Genomic DNA, 21,691 nt, shown 5'->3' with positions numbered 1-21,691 from the left:
TTGGACAAGGGTTAGCATGGCCGGAGGACGTGTGTCAGCACAGTTATGTCTGCGTTGTAGGATAGGAAAAATGATGCTTCAGGAATCAAATTGTAAGTGATATTCTGTTGGATTAAACGTGGGCTCTCAGCTCCAGAATTGTCTGCAAGTTACTCACTTTGGATGAAAGTGTGCTCCATCAACATGGTTATTGAACCACAGGACAGCATAATCACAGAGACCAACAGGGCAACACATTCAGGCATATACTTATTTATTTCCTACTGGAAGATTTGCCCAGTGTTTCTGAAGTCCTTCAGAGCAGGGGGTTGGAGGTATGGGGAGTGTGGGAGCCAGGGCAGTGATTTGGGGTGTAGCAGGCTCAGGGCAGGAAGCTGGAGGAGTGGAGGGCCCAGTAGTCAGGCTAGAGGGGTAAGGAGGGACTCAGGGCAGGGGGGAGGGTTCAGAAGAGGGTGTAGAGAGTCAGGGGTGGAGGGCTTAGGGTAGGGAGTGGGAGTGGCTGGCGGCTTCTCCCGGGGCCCGCCAGGACAGATGGGAGTGCACAGACCCCCTGCCGGCTTCTCCCTGGGCTGGGGGAAGGGAAGCACAGCCTGCCCTCTGGGGTCTCCCCAGGTCTGGCCTGGGATGAGGTGGGGGCCACGTGGCACAGTCAGCCCCTATGCCCCAATTGTGACGTGGGGGGAGGGGAGGGCATGCTGCTGGCCAGCAGCTGCTCCCAGGGGCTGGAACGCTATAGTCATTCATGAGTCCTTCTCTAGTCATTCATAAGTGTCCTCTGTGTTTGCTGCCCCCCCATGGGGTCATGCGTGAGTATAACTGTCTCTGCTATCACACTCCCCTCTTTCCGTTTGATGAGAAGCAATCCCATTCCAAGCACATCCCATTGTCCTGGCACAAGCAAACCCTGACCTTGCTTTAAGTTAGGATGAAAGGTGGTGGTCCTTGCTCTTACGGGTTAGGAGGAGTTCTTGAATAAATGGACACATATAGACGGACAGACAGACAGACACACATTTCTAAAATATATACTATGATTATTATTTGTGCATCTGACGCAGTGGGTCTATGCTCATGAAAGCTCATGCTCCAATATATCTGTTAGTCTATAATGTGCCACAGGACTTCTCATTGTATATGCAGATTCAGACTAACTTGGCTATTCCTCTGATACTCATATTACTGAATCACATGGGGGTGATATGCTAGTAAGTCTGGGTGCATGATGAAATGCATATGGAATACAGAATAACAGGAGTAAAATATGTAAGCTAATCCTCTTTTATAGTCATCTCAGAGTAACGCTATTTTCTGTGCTATTAAGAAACACTCTTCTGTCCAGTTATAGTTTGGTGCATGTGACATGCCTGTCAGGATTCTCTTCCCTACCCTGGACATATTTCTTCCTGAAATGTAAATGACTGAATTCCTCTTTGATTTCCATGAGAGATTTGCCTTTTGTTTCTGGAAGGAACCGATAGATGAAAATCCATGTTATAGAAATGAAGCCCATAAAAAGGAGGAAGCAGAAAGTACCAAGGCTCCTCTGAAACCAAAGGAGAAAAAAAAGTTAATTTTCTTCCTTGTTTATTCTGGACTGTTCTGGCTTGGGAATTTTTAAAGGAGCTATCTTAATTTCAAATGGTGATTGATAGGATAATACAAGGCACTGGATGAAGTGAGCAAATTCACACTTTTCACCTCAGGGACAGGGGCTGATATCAGTGATAAGGTACGTCTGTCCCTGGCTAGGAAGCCAGGGTGTTATGATTGTTCCAAAACCCCGGCAAATGGTATGCTAGTGTATTGGGATGCCACTGTATGGCACATAAATAGTCTCCTTTAAAAAAAAAAGATTAATCAGGTCCCCTCAAGAAGAGCTTAGTTTAGATTCACTTACCACTACATAAGGGAAAATCATCCCAATCACATAGAGTCCTGTCCAGTGGAGAGAATTGGAAATCACAAATGCGGATGATCTGGATGACTGGGTGAAGAGGTCAGCCATGACTGGGAAAAACGCTCCAGCTGGAGAAGAGCAGATTTCTCAGAATAATAATTAAATAGTAACAAAAATAAAATGCTCATTCACTTCTAAGCTATTGAAATCCAGTGACATGTTAGTGTAATGTTTACAGATATCAGACCGGATTCTAATTTCATTCCAGTTTTAGACTGGTATAATTCCATTTACATCAGTGGCATTACCACTAGTTTACACTGGTCTCAGATGGGGAAAAAAGAATCAGAGGTGTTCAGTTCTCATCAGCCATACACAACCAGTAGTATTTTCAGTGGCAAGTTCTTTTTCTGTCTTTCCTAGTGGAGGAACTCAGATTTTTCCAGTCGTAAACTTCCTTTTTGATCAGTGTCATTTGAAAGAACTTATGACAGTGCAACTTGTTTAGAAACTGCCTCTTTTGACTATCCATCCTTTAGGTACTTAGAAACTTTTTGTTTTTCCTATTACATTCCAGCTCGACTTTCCCTTTGATATATTTTTTACCCACTGCCTCTTCTTGTCCTCCTCTCCTATTTTTGCCTTTCCTTCCCCCCCCATTTCTCCCCTATTTTTTTTGGTCCTGGACATCCAATACTCTGGTCATCTGCAGAAGTGGGCTGTGCCCACGAAAGCTCATGATGTCATCTACATGTTTTTTTAGTCTATAAAGCGCTATCAGACTATTCCTTGTTTTTTAAGTTTAACTTATAAAGGTGTGAGCAAATCAAGATCATGCCAGTAACATTTATAATGTAAGAACCTTCATGCTTCATATTTGCTCTACAGTGAGTCTTAGGAGTGTATAGTTAGTAGAATTAGCCTTCAAAGAACAGCTCTATTGTAAGGGTGTTTCCCAGGAAGGGCTGTCCCTAGCGGGATGTGGGGCCTGGGACATCTCCTCCTCGGTGCCCCAGGTGTGGGTCCCAGGGCAGCCCCCTTAATGCGGGCTATGCCCCACCCCTCCCTAACCCCACTCCACCCCTTTCTCCAAGCTCTGCCCCTGCTCCCTCCCTTGCCCAAAGCCCCCCCCAGATGTAAACTGGGGGATTCCTGGGGAGTCTAGCATGGGGTGACAGCTGGGATTGGCCCCCCCTCCTGCACACACCACGGCAGTGGGAGCTGAAGCGACCAGACAGCCTGTCCCACTCTGCTGTGCTCCGCTTCACTGTGGCGGTGGGGAGGGGAGCACCCTGGGCCGGAGCTGGGGCACCTGCTTCTCGCTGCTCTAGCCAGGAGAGGGTGGTATTGTGGGCGGGGCAGGCTGCAGAGTGGCTCTGGCTCTCACGGCCACAGTGGGGGCAGGGGGGTGGCGGTGCATGCGATCCCTGCTGCCACCCCACACCAGGCCCCCAAGTAATCCCTCAGGCCACCCTGGGCTTGGCGTCTGGGGCCGCTTTGTTCCCAGGCAATACAGAGCCGCTAAGATGGCTGTTTGCTGTGCCAGCCCCCTGTATGGGGGACACCTTGGGAAAGGAAGGAACATGGCTCGAACATGGTGCCTGAAGGGCCATTTGGCCTTGCTGAGGGGGAGGGGTGAGTGATAGTACTTAGTATTAACCCGAGTACCAAACTCCGGCTGTCATTGTGCAAAATATCAGATTCTATTTCATCTCATTGTTTCCATTATCTGCGTATAGTCCCTCCATGTTAGTGTATTTGGATTCCTCAGTCTCTCTCTCTCTCTCCTCACGTCCAGGTACTAACCTGGCCCAGTTGCAAAGATGATAATGAACAGGAAAAGCAGAACGACACTGCAGTACGGCATCCAGAAGAACTGATGCTAAAGGGGAAGACAAAGGGATAGTGGTGAGTCTTTGTTGATACCTTCCTAGACTTCCAGGCTGACTTCTTGTTGCCAGCAGGATCTGGAAAACCTTAAGGGGATCTCAAGGTCTCTCCTTTTTCGGAGGTGACTGTTCTGCAAGCCTCAAAGAGAACACACTGACTGAGTGCCGCAGTAGACAGCATGTGTTCTCGGAGACAAGAATCCCAGCTGGGAAAGTTATTGGTAAAGGACACAGAGAAAGGGAGCTGGTTTTTTACCTGCAAGGAGAGAGTTGTTGTGAGGAGCACGAGTACCAAAACCATTAGTCCATATCCCCACAAGAACAGCATCCTTCTGCCAAACTTATCGACCATGAAGCTCTGAAGGGCACAAAATGCAAAAGTAACAGTCAGACATTAGAACTACCTTTCCTATTTTTTGGGGGGATTGGGGCGACATAAACAGGATTAATCTATCTTGCATGTAATAGGGCCATGAATTTGTAATCAGGTTCCGGCCTTAATTGGGGTTTTTTACATCCTGCCATTGTGTTTCGGTTTGGGATGCTGGGGTAGGCCTTTCTTTCTGTTTCCTCTTACTGTGTCTGGCTTCCCGTATAGCCACTGCCAGTATGAAAACTAGAGTGGTACAGGAAAAATAATCCCTACAAAAAGTGTCAAAGATAACATGTTGCTTAACTGCAATGGCGCAATAAGCTATTTGACCTCATCAAGCAAATCTCCATTCTGAATGCAGCTTCTTACTTTGCTTTCTCCATGCTGCTTTAATGGCCTAAAGGTCGTCTGAGCGGGGGAAGCGCGTCAAATTTAGATTTGAAATAAGGCACTAGTTGTTAATAGTGAGGTTAATTAATTATTGGATCCATCACTGGAAACTTTTTAAAATCGAGATTGGAAGTCTTTCTTAAAAGAGATGCTGTAGGTGAAACAAGAGCTAATTCAGGCAAGTCCTATTGCTTGTATTATGCAGGAGTGCAGACTAGGGTTAGCATGGTCCCTTCTGGCCTTGTAATCTGTGGAAAAGAGCACTAGTGGAACCGTGGTGCAGAACCTGTCTCTTCTGTAGTTCTCACTAGGGATGTAAGTGACTATTCAGCTAGTCAATGGATGACTACTCAATTAGCCTTTCCCCGCCCTCCCCCTTGTTGCCTCTGAAACAGAGGCAGCAAGGAGGGGGGGAGCAGGAGCTGGTGTTGAGGGAGAGCTGTCTTAAAAGCTGGTTCCCCCAGCACTATCTCTTCAGGAGTGGGAGGTAGGGGAGGCAGAGGTGCAGCAGGGGAAAGGATGAGTGTAATAGAAAGCAAGGTGGAACAACCTATCAAACAATGGGATAGGAGCCCCGGGCAGCTCTTGTTCATTGCAAAGGGACAGGCGCAGCAGTTGGGACCCCGTGTGAGTGGGAACTGCTTCAGTCCCCCCTTGCGTGGGTTCCCCGCTGCACCTCTTCCTTTGCAATGTTCAAGACCTGCGGGTAGCTATTGTACATTTCAAAGGCAGAGGCACAGCGGGATAGCAAGTGCCCGTCTCTCCTTATCAAGGCCTGAAGGTGAAGTGGTGGGGTAAGTTCTGAAATGGCCTAGCAGCTAGGATATATGTTTGGGGAGCACAGAGTGGCAAGCTTGAGTCCTGCCCACCCTTGGAGCAGCTGGACAGCCAACACTAGTTTTCCAAGGGATGGAGCAGCCTCTGGCATTAGGAAGGCGAGAGAAGGGATGCCCTGAAATTCCATCGACTACTCGATCAGCTGTTTAATCTAAATTTAATGTCTCTAGTTCTCACTGATTCCAAATCTTTTCCTAGCAAGTGCCTCATGGAACTGGCAACGGGTGTCCCTCCCACATGAGAAGAGATGTGGCACAGAAATTATGTCCTTTCCCAGTGCCCGTTCTGCCCTTTGTTGTGTAAATTCCTCCCTGGAATGCCTAGAAAGGTGAATTCCATTGGCTGAGCTCTCTTTGAGTAGACACCGAGTGGGACCATGGGATGAGCTAAGCATGCCGGTCGAGAGATTGTCAGAGAATCAGGGGCACGTAACCTGGAGTTACGAGGCGCGAGAGGCCTGGTCCTCACCTGTGCCTCAGTTCTATTGAGGTTCTTCTGCCACCTCTTCTTTCCACTTACCATACTTCACCGTATCTCTGAGGAAGCTCTCCCTGTCCTACAGGTGTTCTAGTAAATTGTGTTACTGCTAGCTGGGCATGCAATGCCCTTTGTGGATCCCAATGCCAGAGCATTTTTTAAATTATAATTTCCCTCCATTGCACTGCCACGAGGGGAGGTCCTCCAGCAAGAAGGATGATGGAAGCACGAGGGTAGGGCAGGCACTTGTGTCTGCTGGCTTTTATTCTGTCGTGTCATCTAAACTTGCTTGGGCCAAGAGTTAATCAAAATGGTGGCCTTGTCTATCCAGATGCAACTAAAGAATGGGAGAGAAGTCCACCACTTCATAGGGGGGAACACCTTCTGCAGAAATAAAATCTCCCTTTTCGTTGATTCAGAGAATCACCCCTCACCCATTTTGTGGAAATTTTCCATCTGTCAATTTCCACTGCAATGTAACTTACACACACTATGGCAGCGCAGAACTCACACCCCCCGGCCCCCAGTGATATGTAGGGGATACAATCTTGAGTAAATCCAGCTGTCTGATACACATCAAAGGCATAGAAATAGATCTGGGATGAAAGGAACAGCATTTTAAAAAACATCACTGATGCACACCTGTGAGTAATGGGCCAGATTTCGGAGAGAATGCTTCTCACCTACTGACCGCTTATCTGGTTTGTACTTCATAGTCAAGTTAATATTCAGCTCTTACTCTACATTTATGTCAGGCTGTTTATGTGGGAACAGATTTTAATAGCTTCAGTGGAAGAAGTTTTGTTACTGAAAGAGCTTTCCAGCTTTGTGGACATACAAAAGTCTATTACTATGACGAATCACAAAAGCAGGAGGTGGGGAATTACAAGCTACTTGAGTGGTTTTGAATTACCGTAAAGTCTCGAGTATAATGCGCACCGATGTATAACACACACCCTGACTTTTGAATCTTAGCATAATGAAAAAATCTGAACTCCTATATAAAATGCGCACCTACTCAGCACCTATATATCTATACTCCTATATAGCTTGTGTGCAGCCCGCAGCCAGGAGCCGACCCACCAGCACCAAGCCCAGCCTCGCCCACTTTCCGGAGCCGGCCCCGGGCAGCAGAAGAGCGGGAGGGAGGGACGTGCTGCTCCCACTGCAGGCTCACCCCGAAAATGCGCGTGCAGCCCAGGGAGCTGGTGGCGGAGTTTGAAACCTGCCCTCCAGACAGCTGCCCTTGCACTGCACCAAGCTTGCGCCTGCCGCAGCCTGAAGGAGCACCGGGCAGACAGCGAGCCAGGGCGCTGCAGTCTGGCGGCGGCGCCGGCTTCTTGCCTTGTCCGTGAGCCTGGAGAGGCGGCAGCCCCCATGCCGCACTGCAGTGGGAATGTTTCTGTGCAGAGGACAGGGGGAGTTCCCTGGCCCAGGACTACTTACATGTTTGTCAGCTTAAAACTTAAAAAATTAACTCCTATATATAATGGGCACCCCGACTTTGATCGTGAAAAAAGTGCGCATTATACTCGACATTTTACGGTAAGATAGCAATAGAAAAATATTGTAATTCTAAGGCATGTTCACCTTCCATTCTGAGCTCAGTAAACTTTGCCTGTCTTTCTAAGTGGCCTCCTGGAATGTAAATAAAAAATTGAGAATCAGGAAAAATGAATGGAAAGGTCAACCCTTTTCCTGCTTTCATTCACAGCTCTCCTTGGAATTCAGGGGCATTGTGGATAAATGAGGTGAGTAAGACTGAGACGTGGACATTTAACTGCAGGCTTGCTAAATGTCAGATTCCCGTAATGCAAGGGTACAAAGCCTGTCACCCTTAGAAAGACTACAGGACAGATTCTCAGTTGGTGTAAATCTGATATAACTTCATTAAAGTTAATGGGGCTGAATCGATTCACATCAGATCTGGTCCAAGTTTTCTGGCTGAAGAAAAAAAATGTATAATTAACAACACTCATCTCATTCGAATAAATGGGTTGTGCCCATGAAAACTCATGGTACGATACATATTTTTGTTAGTCTCTAAGGGTATGTCCACACTTGCTCCCTCTTTTGAGAGAGGGATGCAAATGAAGACATTTGAAATTGCAAATGAAGCCAGGATTTAAATATCCTGTGCTTCATTTGCATATTTGCGTTATGGCGCTATTTTGAAATGGCAGTATTTTGAAATAACAGCCGCTGTTAAGACGCGGTTATTTTGAGAGAAAACCCTTCTCTCAAAATAACCCTTATTCCTCATACAAGCCCATATAATGGACAATTATAGTATAAAATGCTGGTAACAGAAGATTCTTCCTAAATCCCATCATTTAGTTGCTGACACATATCCTGAAACTTGTGGTTATATGTAACTCTGTAAATTGCAAATATATATACTGAACCAAGGATATTTTCATATAAATCCATATAAATGTCCAGTCATTTTTTAGTCCTGCTAAGCTCTTGGACTTATGATGCTATGTGGCAGTGAGTTGAGTGTATTAATGATGCATTATTTTAAAAATAATGCCTCGGTCCATTTTAGATTTGATGCCTTTCAAATTCATTTTATACTCCTCTCCCTCCTAAGTGTGCAAATTGCAATGAGCTTCCCCGCTGATTTGCTGAGTCACTGGTGGGCACGGTTTGGAAGAGGTGAAGGGGACTGGAAAATGGAACAAACGTGCGGATGGAACACATGCCGGTCTGTATCTTCAGGGGAGGCAGAGCCGTGTGGTCGCCGCTTTTGGCTGCATTAATGTTTGTGGAACCACTAGACTATGTGAGTTCGCCTCATATCTTTGAATACACCTGATATTACAATAAGTTGGTTCCTCAGTAAGGATGTAAAATCCTGTTTTAACCAGTTAAAACTTGGGTTTAATCAGTTAATCGATTCAGTGGGAGAGGGAGAGGACTGCTGCAGCCCACCGAGAGCAGCCCCCACCTCATGGGGCCACCTCCATCCTCTCCCCCCACCATGTGGGGCTGCTGCTGGCCCCCTCAGCTCTAGCTGCCACCTCCTCTGGCCCTGCAGTGGGCCCTTCAGGGCTGGCGGATCTGGGGAGCTGCTCCTAAGTGCTGGTTAACCAGCGCCTGATAAGGTTAACAGGTTACCCGTTCACATCCCTATTCCTCAGCAATACACTAAAGTTTAAAGAGAGGAGAATACTTAACTGCACTGACGCCACTAAGCTGGATGGAAGCCGTCAGGACGATCAATAAACATAGCTGATATCGCATAGACCGGTCTTTTATGAGGCCCAGGATACTCATGGGTTTGTTTTTTTTCATTGTAGCCTGCTCCTTCACCATGTCGTCAATAGCTCCTTGATGATTCCCTTCCCCCCAAAGCTGCCTCAAAGCTGTAAAGGAAAAAAATCTCAAAATTATTCGGCAACGAACAGGTGAACTTCTTAAATTTGCTCCTTGATCTGCTTTTGTCAGCCTCCTGGTCCTTTAACAACCCATCAGTGGATTCATTGGGTTCTCCATGCGTGGCCATGGATCAGTTAGTGAAAATCCTCTCTCCTTCTAGGTGCCAAAAGAGTCCAGATCTTTTGAATTTGGGTTAGAAGAAGAGAAGAAGGGAGAAGAGAATGGTAGATCTGTGACATGAACCCAACTGGGTTAGGCTATGTAATGTTTTCTGTTAAAAGCATTTTCGGAACAGAGCGTCTAGATTGGCACAGACGCTTTTCCGCAAAAGCACTTTTTGCGGAAAAGCATTTGTGCCAATCTAGACACGCTTTTCCACAAAAAAGCCCCAATCGCCATTTTCGCAATCGGGGATTTTTTGCGGAAAACAAATCTGAGCTGTCTACACTGGCCCTTTTGCGCAAAAGTTTTGCGCAAAAGGACTTTTGCCCGAGTGGGAGCAGCATAGTATTTCCGCAAGAAGCACTGACAATCTTACATGAGATTGTCAGTGCTTTTGTGGAAATTCAAGCAGCCAGTGTAGACAGCTGGCAAGTTTTTCCGGAAAAGCGGCTGATTTTCCGGAAAAACTGGCCAGTCTAGACACAGCCAAGGGGTGGAAAGAGATGCAAAAAATGCTTACTAGGAGGATCAATCTAATTAATTTAAAATTAAGATGAAGGATTCTTCCTTACGGTGAGGGTTACACACACCTTCTTTTATCTCCTTGCTGTGTATTATACACCAGTCAAACACAGTCCCACTCAAAGGGGCCAAAATGAGAAATTATGTGTAAGGATATATAATTTATATGTCAGGAAGTAGAATAAAAGCAACAATGAATCTAGATGCACTTTAATGACTAACAAATTTATTAGGGCATAAGCTTTTGTAAGATCCAGCATACTTCCTCAGATGCTTATAACAACAGAAAGGCAAGGATACAGAGATGGGAGTGCAACATTAGTGCTAATTCAGTCTGGGTGGATGTGGCTCACCTCCAATAGTGATGAAAAGATGAGAATACTTGAAGGGGAAATTATTTGTCATGAGGGAGCCATTCTGTGTCTTTATTCAGGCCCTTTTTGACAGTATCAAGTGTGCATATGAATTCCAGCTCAGCGGTTTCCCCTTGAAGGTTTTTGAAAGTTTTTGTTTGTTTGTTTTCCCCTAAGAATGGCAACTTGCTAATTAGAAACTGTGTGTCCAGGCAGGTTAAAGGGCTTCCCTCCGATGTTTGAATGTTACTAATGCTGACATCTGATTTGTGTCCATTTATTCTTTTGCATAGAGACAGTCTAGTTTGTCCAATGTCCGTGGCAGGGGGGTAATGCTGGCACATGATGACATGTATCATATTAGCAGATGTGCAGGTGAGCAAGCCCTTGATGGCATAGCTGATGTGGTTAGGTCCTGGGATTGCGTCACTATGGTAGATGTGTAGGCAGAGTTGGCAACAGGGTTTATTATAGGGCTTAGTTCCTGGGTTAGTGTTTCTGTTGTGGGGTGTGATGTTGGTGATAAGTATTTATTTCAGGTTATCTCACTTGCTGTACCACTATCTTCCATGTGTCTCTTTTGGCATTTATTTTTTCTAATTTTTGTCATCATTCACTATTGAATTAGTGTTTCCCACTGTGGGCTATATTATAATTTTCCCACATTTAATCCATTTTTACTACGCTCCTTCTCTCCCTCTAGCTACTTTGTTTAACAATATCTGTTCTGCTTCCTTTCACAGCCTTCACACTGCTGGTGTAACAGCCCTTTCCCTTCCATTTCCTGCTTGCTGAACCTGTCTTCTTTTACTTCTTTGCCTCTTTCATTTGCCTTTATATCATGTTATTTTTAAAATTGTTGGTTGGCTGTGCCTGTTTGTTTCTCTCTTCTTCTTTCATTGGTTTAACTTATCTAGTGTCTATTGGGATAGTATTTTGGGATACTTTTATTATGAAAGACTATACAAAATAAAAGTGTTTAATTTGAAATAAATTAATTCATTCCTCAGTCTTAACAGAGGTGAAAGGACACGGGTGCACTTTAGTGTGTAACTCTGGCAGGAGCTGGCTGCAGCAAAAGCCCGTAGGGAGCTATTTAAAGAGCTGGCAGGGACCTGGGTTGTTACAGGAGAGTACCTGTAAGAAATGTTAAATTACTTTCACCACCACTAGTCATAGTTACTATCCATTGATTGTGCTGTGAAGTGTTATTATTGGTTAGCTGTTCAGGATGATGCATATTAGGCCTTCCCAACAAAATTTAAAAAAATTCCGCAGCTGAGAAAACACACAGAAATCATATTTCTGTTCAGTAATAAGATGCCATTCTTTCACTTTTCTGAGTATAACCACAACTCAGTATAGCCTTAATGTTAATGTTGCATGATTTATATATCAGAGTAAAGAATTAGAGGTCACTAATTTTAACAGTCATGTTAACCCCCTCTGAAACTTGTATTTGAACTCTCCTGACAACAGAATGACAATTGATAGTGTACACATGGTATTTTGTGACTTCAAAATACATATAGGATTTTTTCCCAAAATTCCAGCTTGAGTAAATGCATAGAAGGAGCTAGAAAAAAGTGAGAGATAAGACTGTCCATGTTACCTTTCTGGCAGCTTTCCATATCTCCCTTTTGCATCAGGAGATAGGGTGGAGACTCAGGGAAAAATGGAAGCATGACCAACTGCACCAGTGCTACGGTTCCACTGACTGACATCAGTAAAGGCCACAAGGATTCCGTTCCGAAAAGTTCTCTAGAGAGCATAGGGTTAAAACAAGAATCCAAACAGTTCTGGGAACCTTACCAAATATATTTGAGTGATATATGGGGTGACTGAGTTAAAGTATACGGGATAACAATGGATAGATAAAGAATGAATAGAAACCCCTCTCCACCACCAGCCCCAGGAATGTAGATGTGAAGCTTAATACATTTATTTTACCTTAGTCCTACAATTTGGCCTGTGCATTTCCCCATGATTAAAAAAAGAGTGAGAGTGGCACTTGTAAATCCACGCAGCTTCTTAGGGGAAATTTCTCCCACATACTGGCCATGTAAACAGCAACCCAAACCTTGAATGGGGAAGAGACAAAGGACAAAGTTGTTTAAAAGAGGGGGAATGGAACTGGAGTCCCACAGAAATTAGTGGCTTCGCCATTAATGTCAATGGAAGTAGGTTTAGTTCTGTGTATCACAAACTAATGTGAAAAGGAGAATTGTTCTGGCTGAGTGGAAAATAAGAAAGGTCAAAATTCATTTTTACAAATTAAAAAATAGAGTGAATTCTGGATTACTCTTTAAAAAATAACAAATGTAACTGATATTGTTCCTATACTCTGGCTGTATCTAGACTACATCCTTTTCTTGAAAAAGGGATGTAAATTAGACACTTTGAAATTGCAAATGAAGCCGGGATTTAAATTTCCTGTGCTCCCTTTGCATAATGGAGGTTTTTCATTTTGCATAATGAAGGTTTTTTCGAAAAGGGTCTTTTCGAAAGAAAAACAGCTGTTTAGATGGGGGTCTTTCGACAAAAAACCCCTTTTCGAAAGATCCTGTAAACCTAATTTTTTAAGGAGTACAGGATCTTTTCAAAAAGGGTTTTATTTTAGAAAGAACCCCGTCTAAACTGCCATTTTTCTTTTGAAAAGCCCCTTTTCGAAAAAAACCCTGCGGCCGCCATTATGCAAATGAAGTGTGAGAAATTTAAATCATGGCTTCATTTGCAATTTTGAAGTGTCTAATTTACATCCCTTTTTCGAGGAAAGGGATGTAATCTAGACATAGCCAGAGTGTAGTCAGACTAAAGCATAATTTTGATAAACATAGGGAGAGATAAAGGATAAAAGAGGCAAAACTTTTCAATCTGGGCATGATACTAGCTATATGAAGTGAACCTTTTATTTATATATTTGGCATTGTATTTATTTATTATTTGCAAGCCTGCAATATTTTAGTAGTCAGTTTTATTATCTGTTTTTTTAAAGTTCACCCTTCCAGGGTGTTTTCCCTTAGCCTGGAATATTATTATGTGGAAAAGTAGTCTTAAGCAGTCAAACACATTCTCTCATTTCTCTCTCTTAACTCCTTCATCCCACATTCCTTGGGTTATCGTCTCTTTTCTTTCACCCTATAACAATTTACGGACCCCTTTCATTTGGACACTTAGGAATGTTTATCCTGCCTCTGCTTTACAGCCATGCAAAATCCAGGGAAATCCCGCATGATTATTATACAATTAAAAATGAAGCACAACCTACCTGAATTAAACCCGCAAAGGAAACGTCCAATCAAAATAATCTCAAAGGATTTTGCCATCTTACTGAAGCCCCAGAGTAATGCAGCTGCTATCAGAACCAGGTTATTGTATATTAGACATTTCTTTCTGTAACAGCACATAAAAGACGTTCACAAAACAGGTAACACCACCGCTCTTGCTTTCCCCTAATGCCTTCTGTTTTTTATCTTCTGAACATGCAGATAGTGGTGATTTTATCACTGAATTCAGAATTTGCAAGGGGGACCTAATAGTTGCTTATTCTGTGCTGCTGAGACATTACTTAAATTGATACTCAAAGTTAGTGCCTCCCTCTCCCAAACTTCCTGTAATTTAGTGTTTCTTAAACTGTGTTCCGCGGCACAGCAGTGTGCCGTGAGGTAGTTGGAGGTGTGCCAAGGAGAACAACAGAATTCAAAATGGCTGCCTTTATAGGGGCAGGAGACCTTTTTTTTCTCGATAACTTTTTTTTTTTGGCTCAACAAAAAATCCTTGGTGTTCCTCACAAAATAAATTATTGTTTGGGGTTCCTCGGTCTTAAAAAGTTTAAGAAACACTGGTCTAATGCCTGCAAAGGGGAAAGCATCCCAGCAAAATCAGAAAGCATTCCTACTGAAGTCAGAGCTTATTCCCCTGGCTCATGCATATTTAATCAGCTTGCGAAGGAGGAAGGCTTGGGATGATTTCCCCCTCCCTGTTTTGCATGTATTATTCTCTTGGTATTATCCAATTGTCAGAAATAGCTCACCACCCTCAAAAATGCTCTAAAATTGAACAGTGCTATGAGGATGTATATCAGAAAATCTGTCTCATGGGGTGAAAAGTGCCTGGGGACCGTACCACTGGATGAAAGGAAAGATTTTTATACTAGAAACTCTCTGAGACTCATTCATCCTAGTCATCTTGAATTTGAGAACTCATTTTTTTTCTTCTAAAATGGCATGGTAATGGTCTATACTACTTCCAAAGACAGTGATGAAATTCCACCAGAGTCATCCATAGCTCTACTCTTCCTAAAAAAACATATGTGTATGATTGCTATATTCTGATCATATTGCATCATGACGTCATGGTCAAGGCTGATTTCATGTGAAATAAATGTGCTGTGATAGCAAGTTTGTGATCAGTGACATCCAGGACCAGGAGATAATCAGAGTGTACTGATGTCACACAACCTCCATCAATAAATTAGGGGCCTCCAAGCCCTCTTGCCTTCTAGGAATTTTAATTTTTCAGGGTGCCTCTATTTTTCCTTTTACTGCTTATGTTTTTATATATTTTGGAGTCCCCATATCTTATTCCTGTGTATATATTTAAAAAACAAACAAACAAACCCTGGACAAATCCAAGGAATTTTGTCCTTTTATAAATGTGTTTCTTTTAAAAGTAATTTACGTCTTGCATAAATTTCAAGCTACATTTGTAGTTGTTTGTTTTCCTACGGTGGAAAAGATGAAAAATGAAGTAGTGCGTGGAACTTACATTTCATTGCAGAGCTGGCTCTCTGCAGCTTTGAGACTGGGTTGTTCCCATCTTGGGTTTTTGCAGGCCCCCAGGACCAACATGAGTCATTGCCAACTAGAGCTCAAAAATTTGTCTTTCCCATCTGTATAAGTTGGTCCAATAAAAGATAGTGCCTCACCCAATATGTCTCTCTAACTGTTGGTAAGTCATTTCTCCTTGGAGATTTCATAAATATGCATTTTATTTTCTAAATCCTTCTTAGTTTAGAGCTTTCCTCCCTAGAAACATAACAACTTCTATTGAGTCAAATCCATTATTGGATATTATGTTTTCTGGTCATATGAGTATAGTGCTCATAAAAGAGATTATATCTGGTGATTATAATAGGTAGTATCCTGTTTATCTACTGAACACACACATATGCCAGTTGCGGTGCAAATTTCTCTACCCTATTCCATTAATGTATCTGCACCATGTTTAGGAGGGACCAAAAAGTCACTTAATCTCCATTTTAATTCATTCCTGCTCATTTTCTGCTGAGACTTCCAAGAAAGATGCTAATTTATGCCAGTGAAGATAATCAAATAAGGGCAAGTATGATAAAGTCTATTAAAAAGTATGATAAGTGTGATGAAGTCTATTAAACCATGTTGAATTACAGCATCTGAGGAATCCAAAGTATTTGCTTTGAATTTAGAAGTAGTGGACAATAATTTCCCTGTTGATGCGTGTCATATTTCTCCAATTGTTTTTGTGTCCTATAAGACTTTGGATCAAGGAGGATTAGTCAGTATTCCATGTGGAGTAGGTCAGTGCCTTCCTTAATTCACTCATGAAAAAGTTGAGTAACATAAAGTATTCTTTTCCAGCAGCTGATGCACCTATGACGAGTTGAACCTCATTAGTCCGGCACTCTGTAGTCTGGCAATATCTGTGATCCGGCATGATTTTAGTCCACTTATCATGGATGAGGCCAAGTTTCCCGTGATCCCATAAAATTTGTTTACAGATGCCAGTCCTGGCTCTCAGTGTTCTGTGCTGTTTTTTAGCTCTGATTTACCCCTCAGAGTCTTCTCAGAGCCCAGTGAGCTATAAAAGTGTTGCCAGTGCTGCTAGACAATATTGACTTCCTGTGGTCTGGCAAGTTCTCTGGTTTGCCACCAGTCCTGATAGTGTTGGACTACAGAGGTTCAACCTGTTTTGCAGCATTGACAGCCATTAATATTTTATTTCCTGCATGGGACTACAGGGTCCTGGGCCACCAGACTGTTTTTACCGCAGTCAATTTTAATCTACTTATCTCTGTGAATGTATTAATCAATATTACGGACTGAAAACTTAGATAAAAGAGGAAAATAGGGAACTTGTCACTGAACTGTATAGAACAACATTAATTAGAGGGATATGTGAATTAATGCAACATTCTGGCAGGGAAAATATGGACTGTTCTTCCTTTCTGTAGGGACAATAATCTCAAAGCCAACCATATTTTTTCTACCTTGCTACAGTGGTCAGTTTTAAAAAGTGCTTTTTTACTTGATACAGACTTTCCATATTTTGCAGACAGGAATCTTGAGCTGATGGTTCCCAGTAATCCCCCAATGCTAAAGATAGAGACAATGAAAGACCACAGTAATGTGAGGATCTGCTCATCGACGACAGTGTGGTATCGTTCTTGCCAGGTGTCATTGATGAAGTTCTTGATGTACTAGAAAGAAAAATTGGTGGTGGAGGAGAAGGAGTTTCAATACTAATTTCCCTTGTTACAAGCACGACAAATATGATCAGGGCTTGACAAATGGTGGCGAAAGCTGCTTGCCAGCCCCGCACTGCGCATGTGCAAGACCCACATTGCGCATGCGCGCGCCGCTGGTAAACGGGGCACGCGGCTGAAATCTACTCACCACGGGCGAATAGATTCTATAGTTTGTTGAGCCCTGAATATGATAATATGCTGCACAGATCTTACTGAATTAAATCACAGAACCATAGAACACTAGAACTGGAAGGAACCTTGAGAAATCATAGAATCACAGAACCATAGAACACTAGAACTGGAAGGAACCTTGAGAAATCATAGAATCACAGAACCATAGAACATTAGAACTGGAAGGAACCTTGAGAAATCATAGAATCACAGAACCATAGAACATTAGAACTAGAAGGAACCTTGAGAAATCATAGAATCACAGAACCATAGAATACTAGAACTGGAAGGAACCTTGAGAAATCATAGAATCATAGAACCATAGAATACTAGAACTGGAAGGAACCTTGAGAAATCATCAAGTCCCCTCCTTCACTGAATTAAATTGAAGTGTTTTAGGAGTTCAGTGTATTAGTGCAAATATTTATGTGCTATTGAAAGATTATATGTATGGCTATGGGGCTGAAGGATCATAATCCACTAAGAATAGTGGAGTGTAGTCAGACATGTTCACTTAGGTTGTAATTTCTCCAATGAATTACCTCCATCTGGAGAAAGGCTTGCATATACTGATTCAAATTGGATTTGCCAGGGACCAAATGACAAATAAAGGGTTTTGGGTTAAATAGCCCAAGTTAAAACTGACTTCCTTCTGATCCAAGGGGAGCCCCAATATTTATGGAAAAGTTGGGAAGACTTTGGGTTACAGAGGGCCCCATAAGACTGAACATTCTTGTTTGGAGCAAAAACATTTTGGGATGAATAGGTAGTCGTTGTGTAAGTTTGAAAAACTGTTCAGTTGCCAGAGCCCGTGTTGGAGATGGGGCGATCTTCGGTAAACTTATTAACATGCGGGTAGGTGCTGTTAAGGTCTTCTTTGTAATGCTTTTGCCTCATGAATAAGTGTTCTTGCTTATTAAGAGCTGTGTGGTGACGTGTAAGTGTTGCCAATTACAGTGTTGTTAGCTTCTGAAGACAAAGCTGCAGTGCTGAAGCTGGCTGTGTAGACAGTCTGCCTTGCTGGGGGAGTATCATGGTTTCAGCATGGGGGTGTTGCATCCTGGTCAGGATGGAGGGAGAAAAATACATTTCTGTCTAAGGCAGCTGATGGCTGAAGATCTGGGACTCTAGACTGGATTAAGGATGCTAACTAGCGACTAATTTACGAGTCGAGCAGTTGATGGAATTTCCATCAACTAGTCAACTAGTCAATAGGCACTTCCACATTCCTCCCTTGAAATGCCTCACTGCGGCTCTTCTACATTTCAAAGGAGGAATGCGGAACTCTGCATACAGCCCAGGGCCACCAGGAAGTCCTTCGGAGTCTGGGCTCCATGAGGGCGCTTACCCTTTGAAATGCACAAGAGCCCCCTCGGGTGGGGCGGAGGAGACTCTTAGGGTATGTCTACACTGCCATCCTAGCTCGAACTAGGGTGGCTAATGTAGCCATTCGAACTTGCAAATGAAGCCTGGGATTTAAATATCCCGGGCTTCATTTGCATGTTCCCGAGCGCTGCCTTTTTTAAATACCCCGTAGTTCGAACTATCTGCCTGGGGCTACACGCGGCACGGACTAGGTAGTTCGAACTAAAGCTCCTAATTCAAACTACCGTTAAACCTCCTTGCAGGAAGAATAACGGTAGTTCGAATTAGGAGCTTTAATTTGAACTATCTAGTCCGTGCTGCGTGTAGCCGCAGGCAGGTAGTTCAAACTACGGGGCATTTAAAAATGGCAGCACCCAGGAACATGCAAATGAAGCCTGGGATATTTAAATCCTTGGCTTCATTTTCAAGTTTGAATACCTACATAAGCCACCCTAGTTCAAACTAGGGTGGAGTGTAGACATACCGAATGGATTTCAGAGCAGAAGTGCCCTCATGAAGCCTGGGGTCAGCGGGGGACTCAAAGTCCCCCGCTGACCCGGGCTCCATGCTGCACTGCTGCTTTGAAATGCCACACTCCCCAGCTGTCTCCAGGTTCTGGGGAAATGCCTCAGGAAGCCCAGGGTTAGCTAGGGAGTCCTAGCTGTCCCCAGCCTGCATGCTTGCAGTCATGTGGTTTCCAAGGGGCAATGCTTCATGGAGCCTGTGATCAGCTCCATGCGGTGCTGCCACTTTGAAACGCCGGGATGGTGTTTCAAGGGGGCAGCGCCGTACGGAGTGCGGGATCAGCTGTGCGGCGCTGCCCTTTTGAAACTTTGCCCCTTTGAAGTACCCTCTCCTGCCCCCCCATTTGCTGCCCTTATTTGATAGAGGCAGCAAGGGGGGGAATTGACTAGACAACTCGACTATGTGATAAGTATTTGCTTATTGACTAGTCGACTAGTCCTTAATATCCTTAGACTGAATGCCCATGCTGGAACATGGAGGGGGATTACAGGCCCCATTATCCTTAACTGTGACAATGAAGTCTTTATTGTATCTACAATTTTTATTGTAGAAAAAAAATATAGTGTATGTTCGATCAATTCTTTCCATATTCTGAACTGTCTTCCTTCATTTGAAGCATTATGATGATTTTGGTATAGGAGATGAAGGCTCTTAATTTGCTTTAATAGCTCAGTGCTTTAGTTTGTATATTGTTTCACTTTTTTGCTTCTTTCATTATAAAGGACACTTGTGCCATCAAGGTCCATATGAGACTCCTATAAATATGGATACATGCAATGAAATAGAAGCATTTTAAAGAGCAGCCAGTCCGCATGAGCCTTCATCTTCTAGTAAAAGTTTCTGGTGCTGTTAGTCTCTGGTTCCTTTACAAAAGTCCATGACCCTGAATAAATTCTGCCAAGCGGCCATCCCTTGGGGTTTTACCAACTATTCTTACCCTTCTTTATTGTCAGAATGAGAAAGGAAAGAGTTGAAAGAATTTCAAGGTGTCTTGAAGAACATTCCCAGGCCAGAATCTGACACTAATTAATTGCTGCAGATGCTTTGCTTACCATGGAAGGATAGCTGATCATAGAAATTTGGAAGCCGTATGAGAAAGTTCCCCCAATTCCCAATAGAAAGATCAGTAGAAATAGTTTCCGACACTGAACCTGGAAGATGGAAGAGAAGTTTTTACTATGTTTAGGACGTTCTTGGCCTTGCTTCCTCACATTGCACATACAAAATTCTTAGAAATTAGCAGATTTTCGAATGTGTTAACAGGGAATTTGAACAACAAATTGTTACTTGAAATGTTTTGAATTAGAGGGACATTTCTCACTTAGTCTACACTAAGGGCTTATTTTGAAATAACCCCCTTAGGTCAAATTTATAAGCAAAGCGTCTACGTTAGCCACTTATTTCGAAATCTGTACGCCTGCTTTCCTTGGGGCATAACGCTAATTTGAAATAGTTATTTCCAAACAGCGGTTGTGTAGACACTCCAGTGCTGCTATTTCAAAATAACTACTCCCCAGAGTCATTCTGACTAATCACTCCCCAGTGCTTCCCCGGGTGCTAAGTCGAGGTAGCTCATCTTCATTAATAGAGCCTGCCTCGGGTTAATTTTGAGGCTTCCACATAGTAAGGACACACTATTTTGATGTTGTTATTTCAAGAGTTATTAAGTTGAATTTAGTTATTTCAAAATAATTTCCTAGTATAGACATTCTCTGAGAGTGGAAGTGTTCTCCAGCTGTATAGGACTATGTCAAATATAGATATTAAGGATTGAAAATATTTACTTTTTATTTTGTTTTCTAACTTTGGGTCACTATCTACATCGCATGAATAAGCCAATTCTTTACTGACTGCATATTGCTGAAAACAGGATAATATGAATTTAGAAAAATAAAATGTTAGGGGCAAATTGTATCAAGTATCACTTTTACTTTTCTGATTTTGGGAAAAAGGTTAAAATAATGGAATTATTAAATTTAATGTCCATTCTAAAAATCCAGGAAGCATGAAAATAAACAGAGCTTGCCCAATGTTCTCTCTTTCCCCTGCCACCCTGCTGAATTTTTAGATAGAATTATGAAGTATTTGGCACATAGATAAATGACAGAAAACTCACCACGTCTGAAAGAAAGTCACCCATCTTCAGTTTAAGAGTTTTTTAGCTCTTTATTTTGTGGCTGGTCTCTTGAATTAGCAGTTTGGTTTCGGACGTTCCTCTCTAAGTGTATAATCCAGTGACTAAAAGAAGCTTGTCCGTTTGGATCTGTCAAAGTTAAATTTTACTTTGTACTGTTTGCTTTGTTTTTAGGGGTTTTGTGTGTGCCCATTAGATAAGGTTTAGTACACCTAAAATTTGTCTGTGTTCATTCTGTTATTCAGTAGGTACTTCAACTACCCAGGCAGCTATTGGGAAAATAACACAGCAGGGCACAGACTATCCAAAAAGTTCTTGGAATTTACTGGAGACCATTTTTTAATTCAGAAGATGAAGAAAGTTACTGGGTGGGGGAAGCTGTTCTAGGTTTGATTTTAACAAATAGGGAGGAACTGGCTGAGAATATGACAGTGGAAGGCAGCTTGGGTGAAAGTGACCATGCAATGATACCAGTTCATGATTCTAAGCATGGGAGGTTGGGATCCTAGGTGGGGGGAAGGCTCTGACTTCCCAAACCTCTTGCCTGGCCCTGCCCACACGCCGCCTACTGTAGACATTCTGGAGACAGAGTGTTGCTGCCCCCAACATCTGCTCTTCCTGCTCTGGGGTTGGGGAAGCTGGGGCCATGTGCTTCTCTCCCTCCCACCCTGTGCTCCGTGGCCAGGAAGAAGAGGGCGCACAAATGGGCC

General features: G+C 43.1%; 1 protein-coding gene across 2 annotated transcripts; it reads right to left on the bottom strand.

The window, feature by feature from the left end:
* Positions 1–236: 236 nt before the first annotated feature.
* On the bottom strand, positions 237–21,110 carry LOC102445010 (solute carrier family 2, facilitated glucose transporter member 11-like). 2 transcript variants are annotated; one of them, XM_006130241.4, is made up of 12 exons: positions 20,964–21,110; positions 19,900–19,998; positions 16,578–16,738; positions 13,550–13,674; positions 12,232–12,361; positions 11,894–12,042; positions 9,044–9,231; positions 6,349–6,459; positions 4,043–4,144; positions 3,704–3,779; positions 1,898–2,025; positions 237–1,543 (listed from the first exon to the last, which is right to left on the bottom strand). In XM_006130241.4, the coding sequence occupies exons 1-12, from the start codon at positions 20,985–20,987 to the stop codon at positions 1,340–1,342; spliced, it is 1,497 nt and encodes a 498-aa protein (XP_006130303.1). In that variant the 5' UTR covers positions 20,988–21,110; the 3' UTR covers positions 237–1,339. The 2 variants fall into 2 exon arrangements, with proteins under 2 accessions (XP_006130303.1, XP_075754058.1); XM_075897943.1 differs by lacking the exon at positions 6,349–6,459.
* Positions 21,111–21,691: the final 581 nt, after the last annotated feature.

This window comes from Pelodiscus sinensis, chromosome 15 (assembly GCF_049634645.1).
Source record: "Pelodiscus sinensis isolate JC-2024 chromosome 15, ASM4963464v1, whole genome shotgun sequence".
In the NCBI taxonomy this organism is placed as follows: domain Eukaryota; kingdom Metazoa; phylum Chordata; order Testudines; family Trionychidae; genus Pelodiscus; species Pelodiscus sinensis.
Note: the sequence above shows the minus strand (reverse complement) of the source record. Positions and strands in the feature narration are given on the sequence as shown.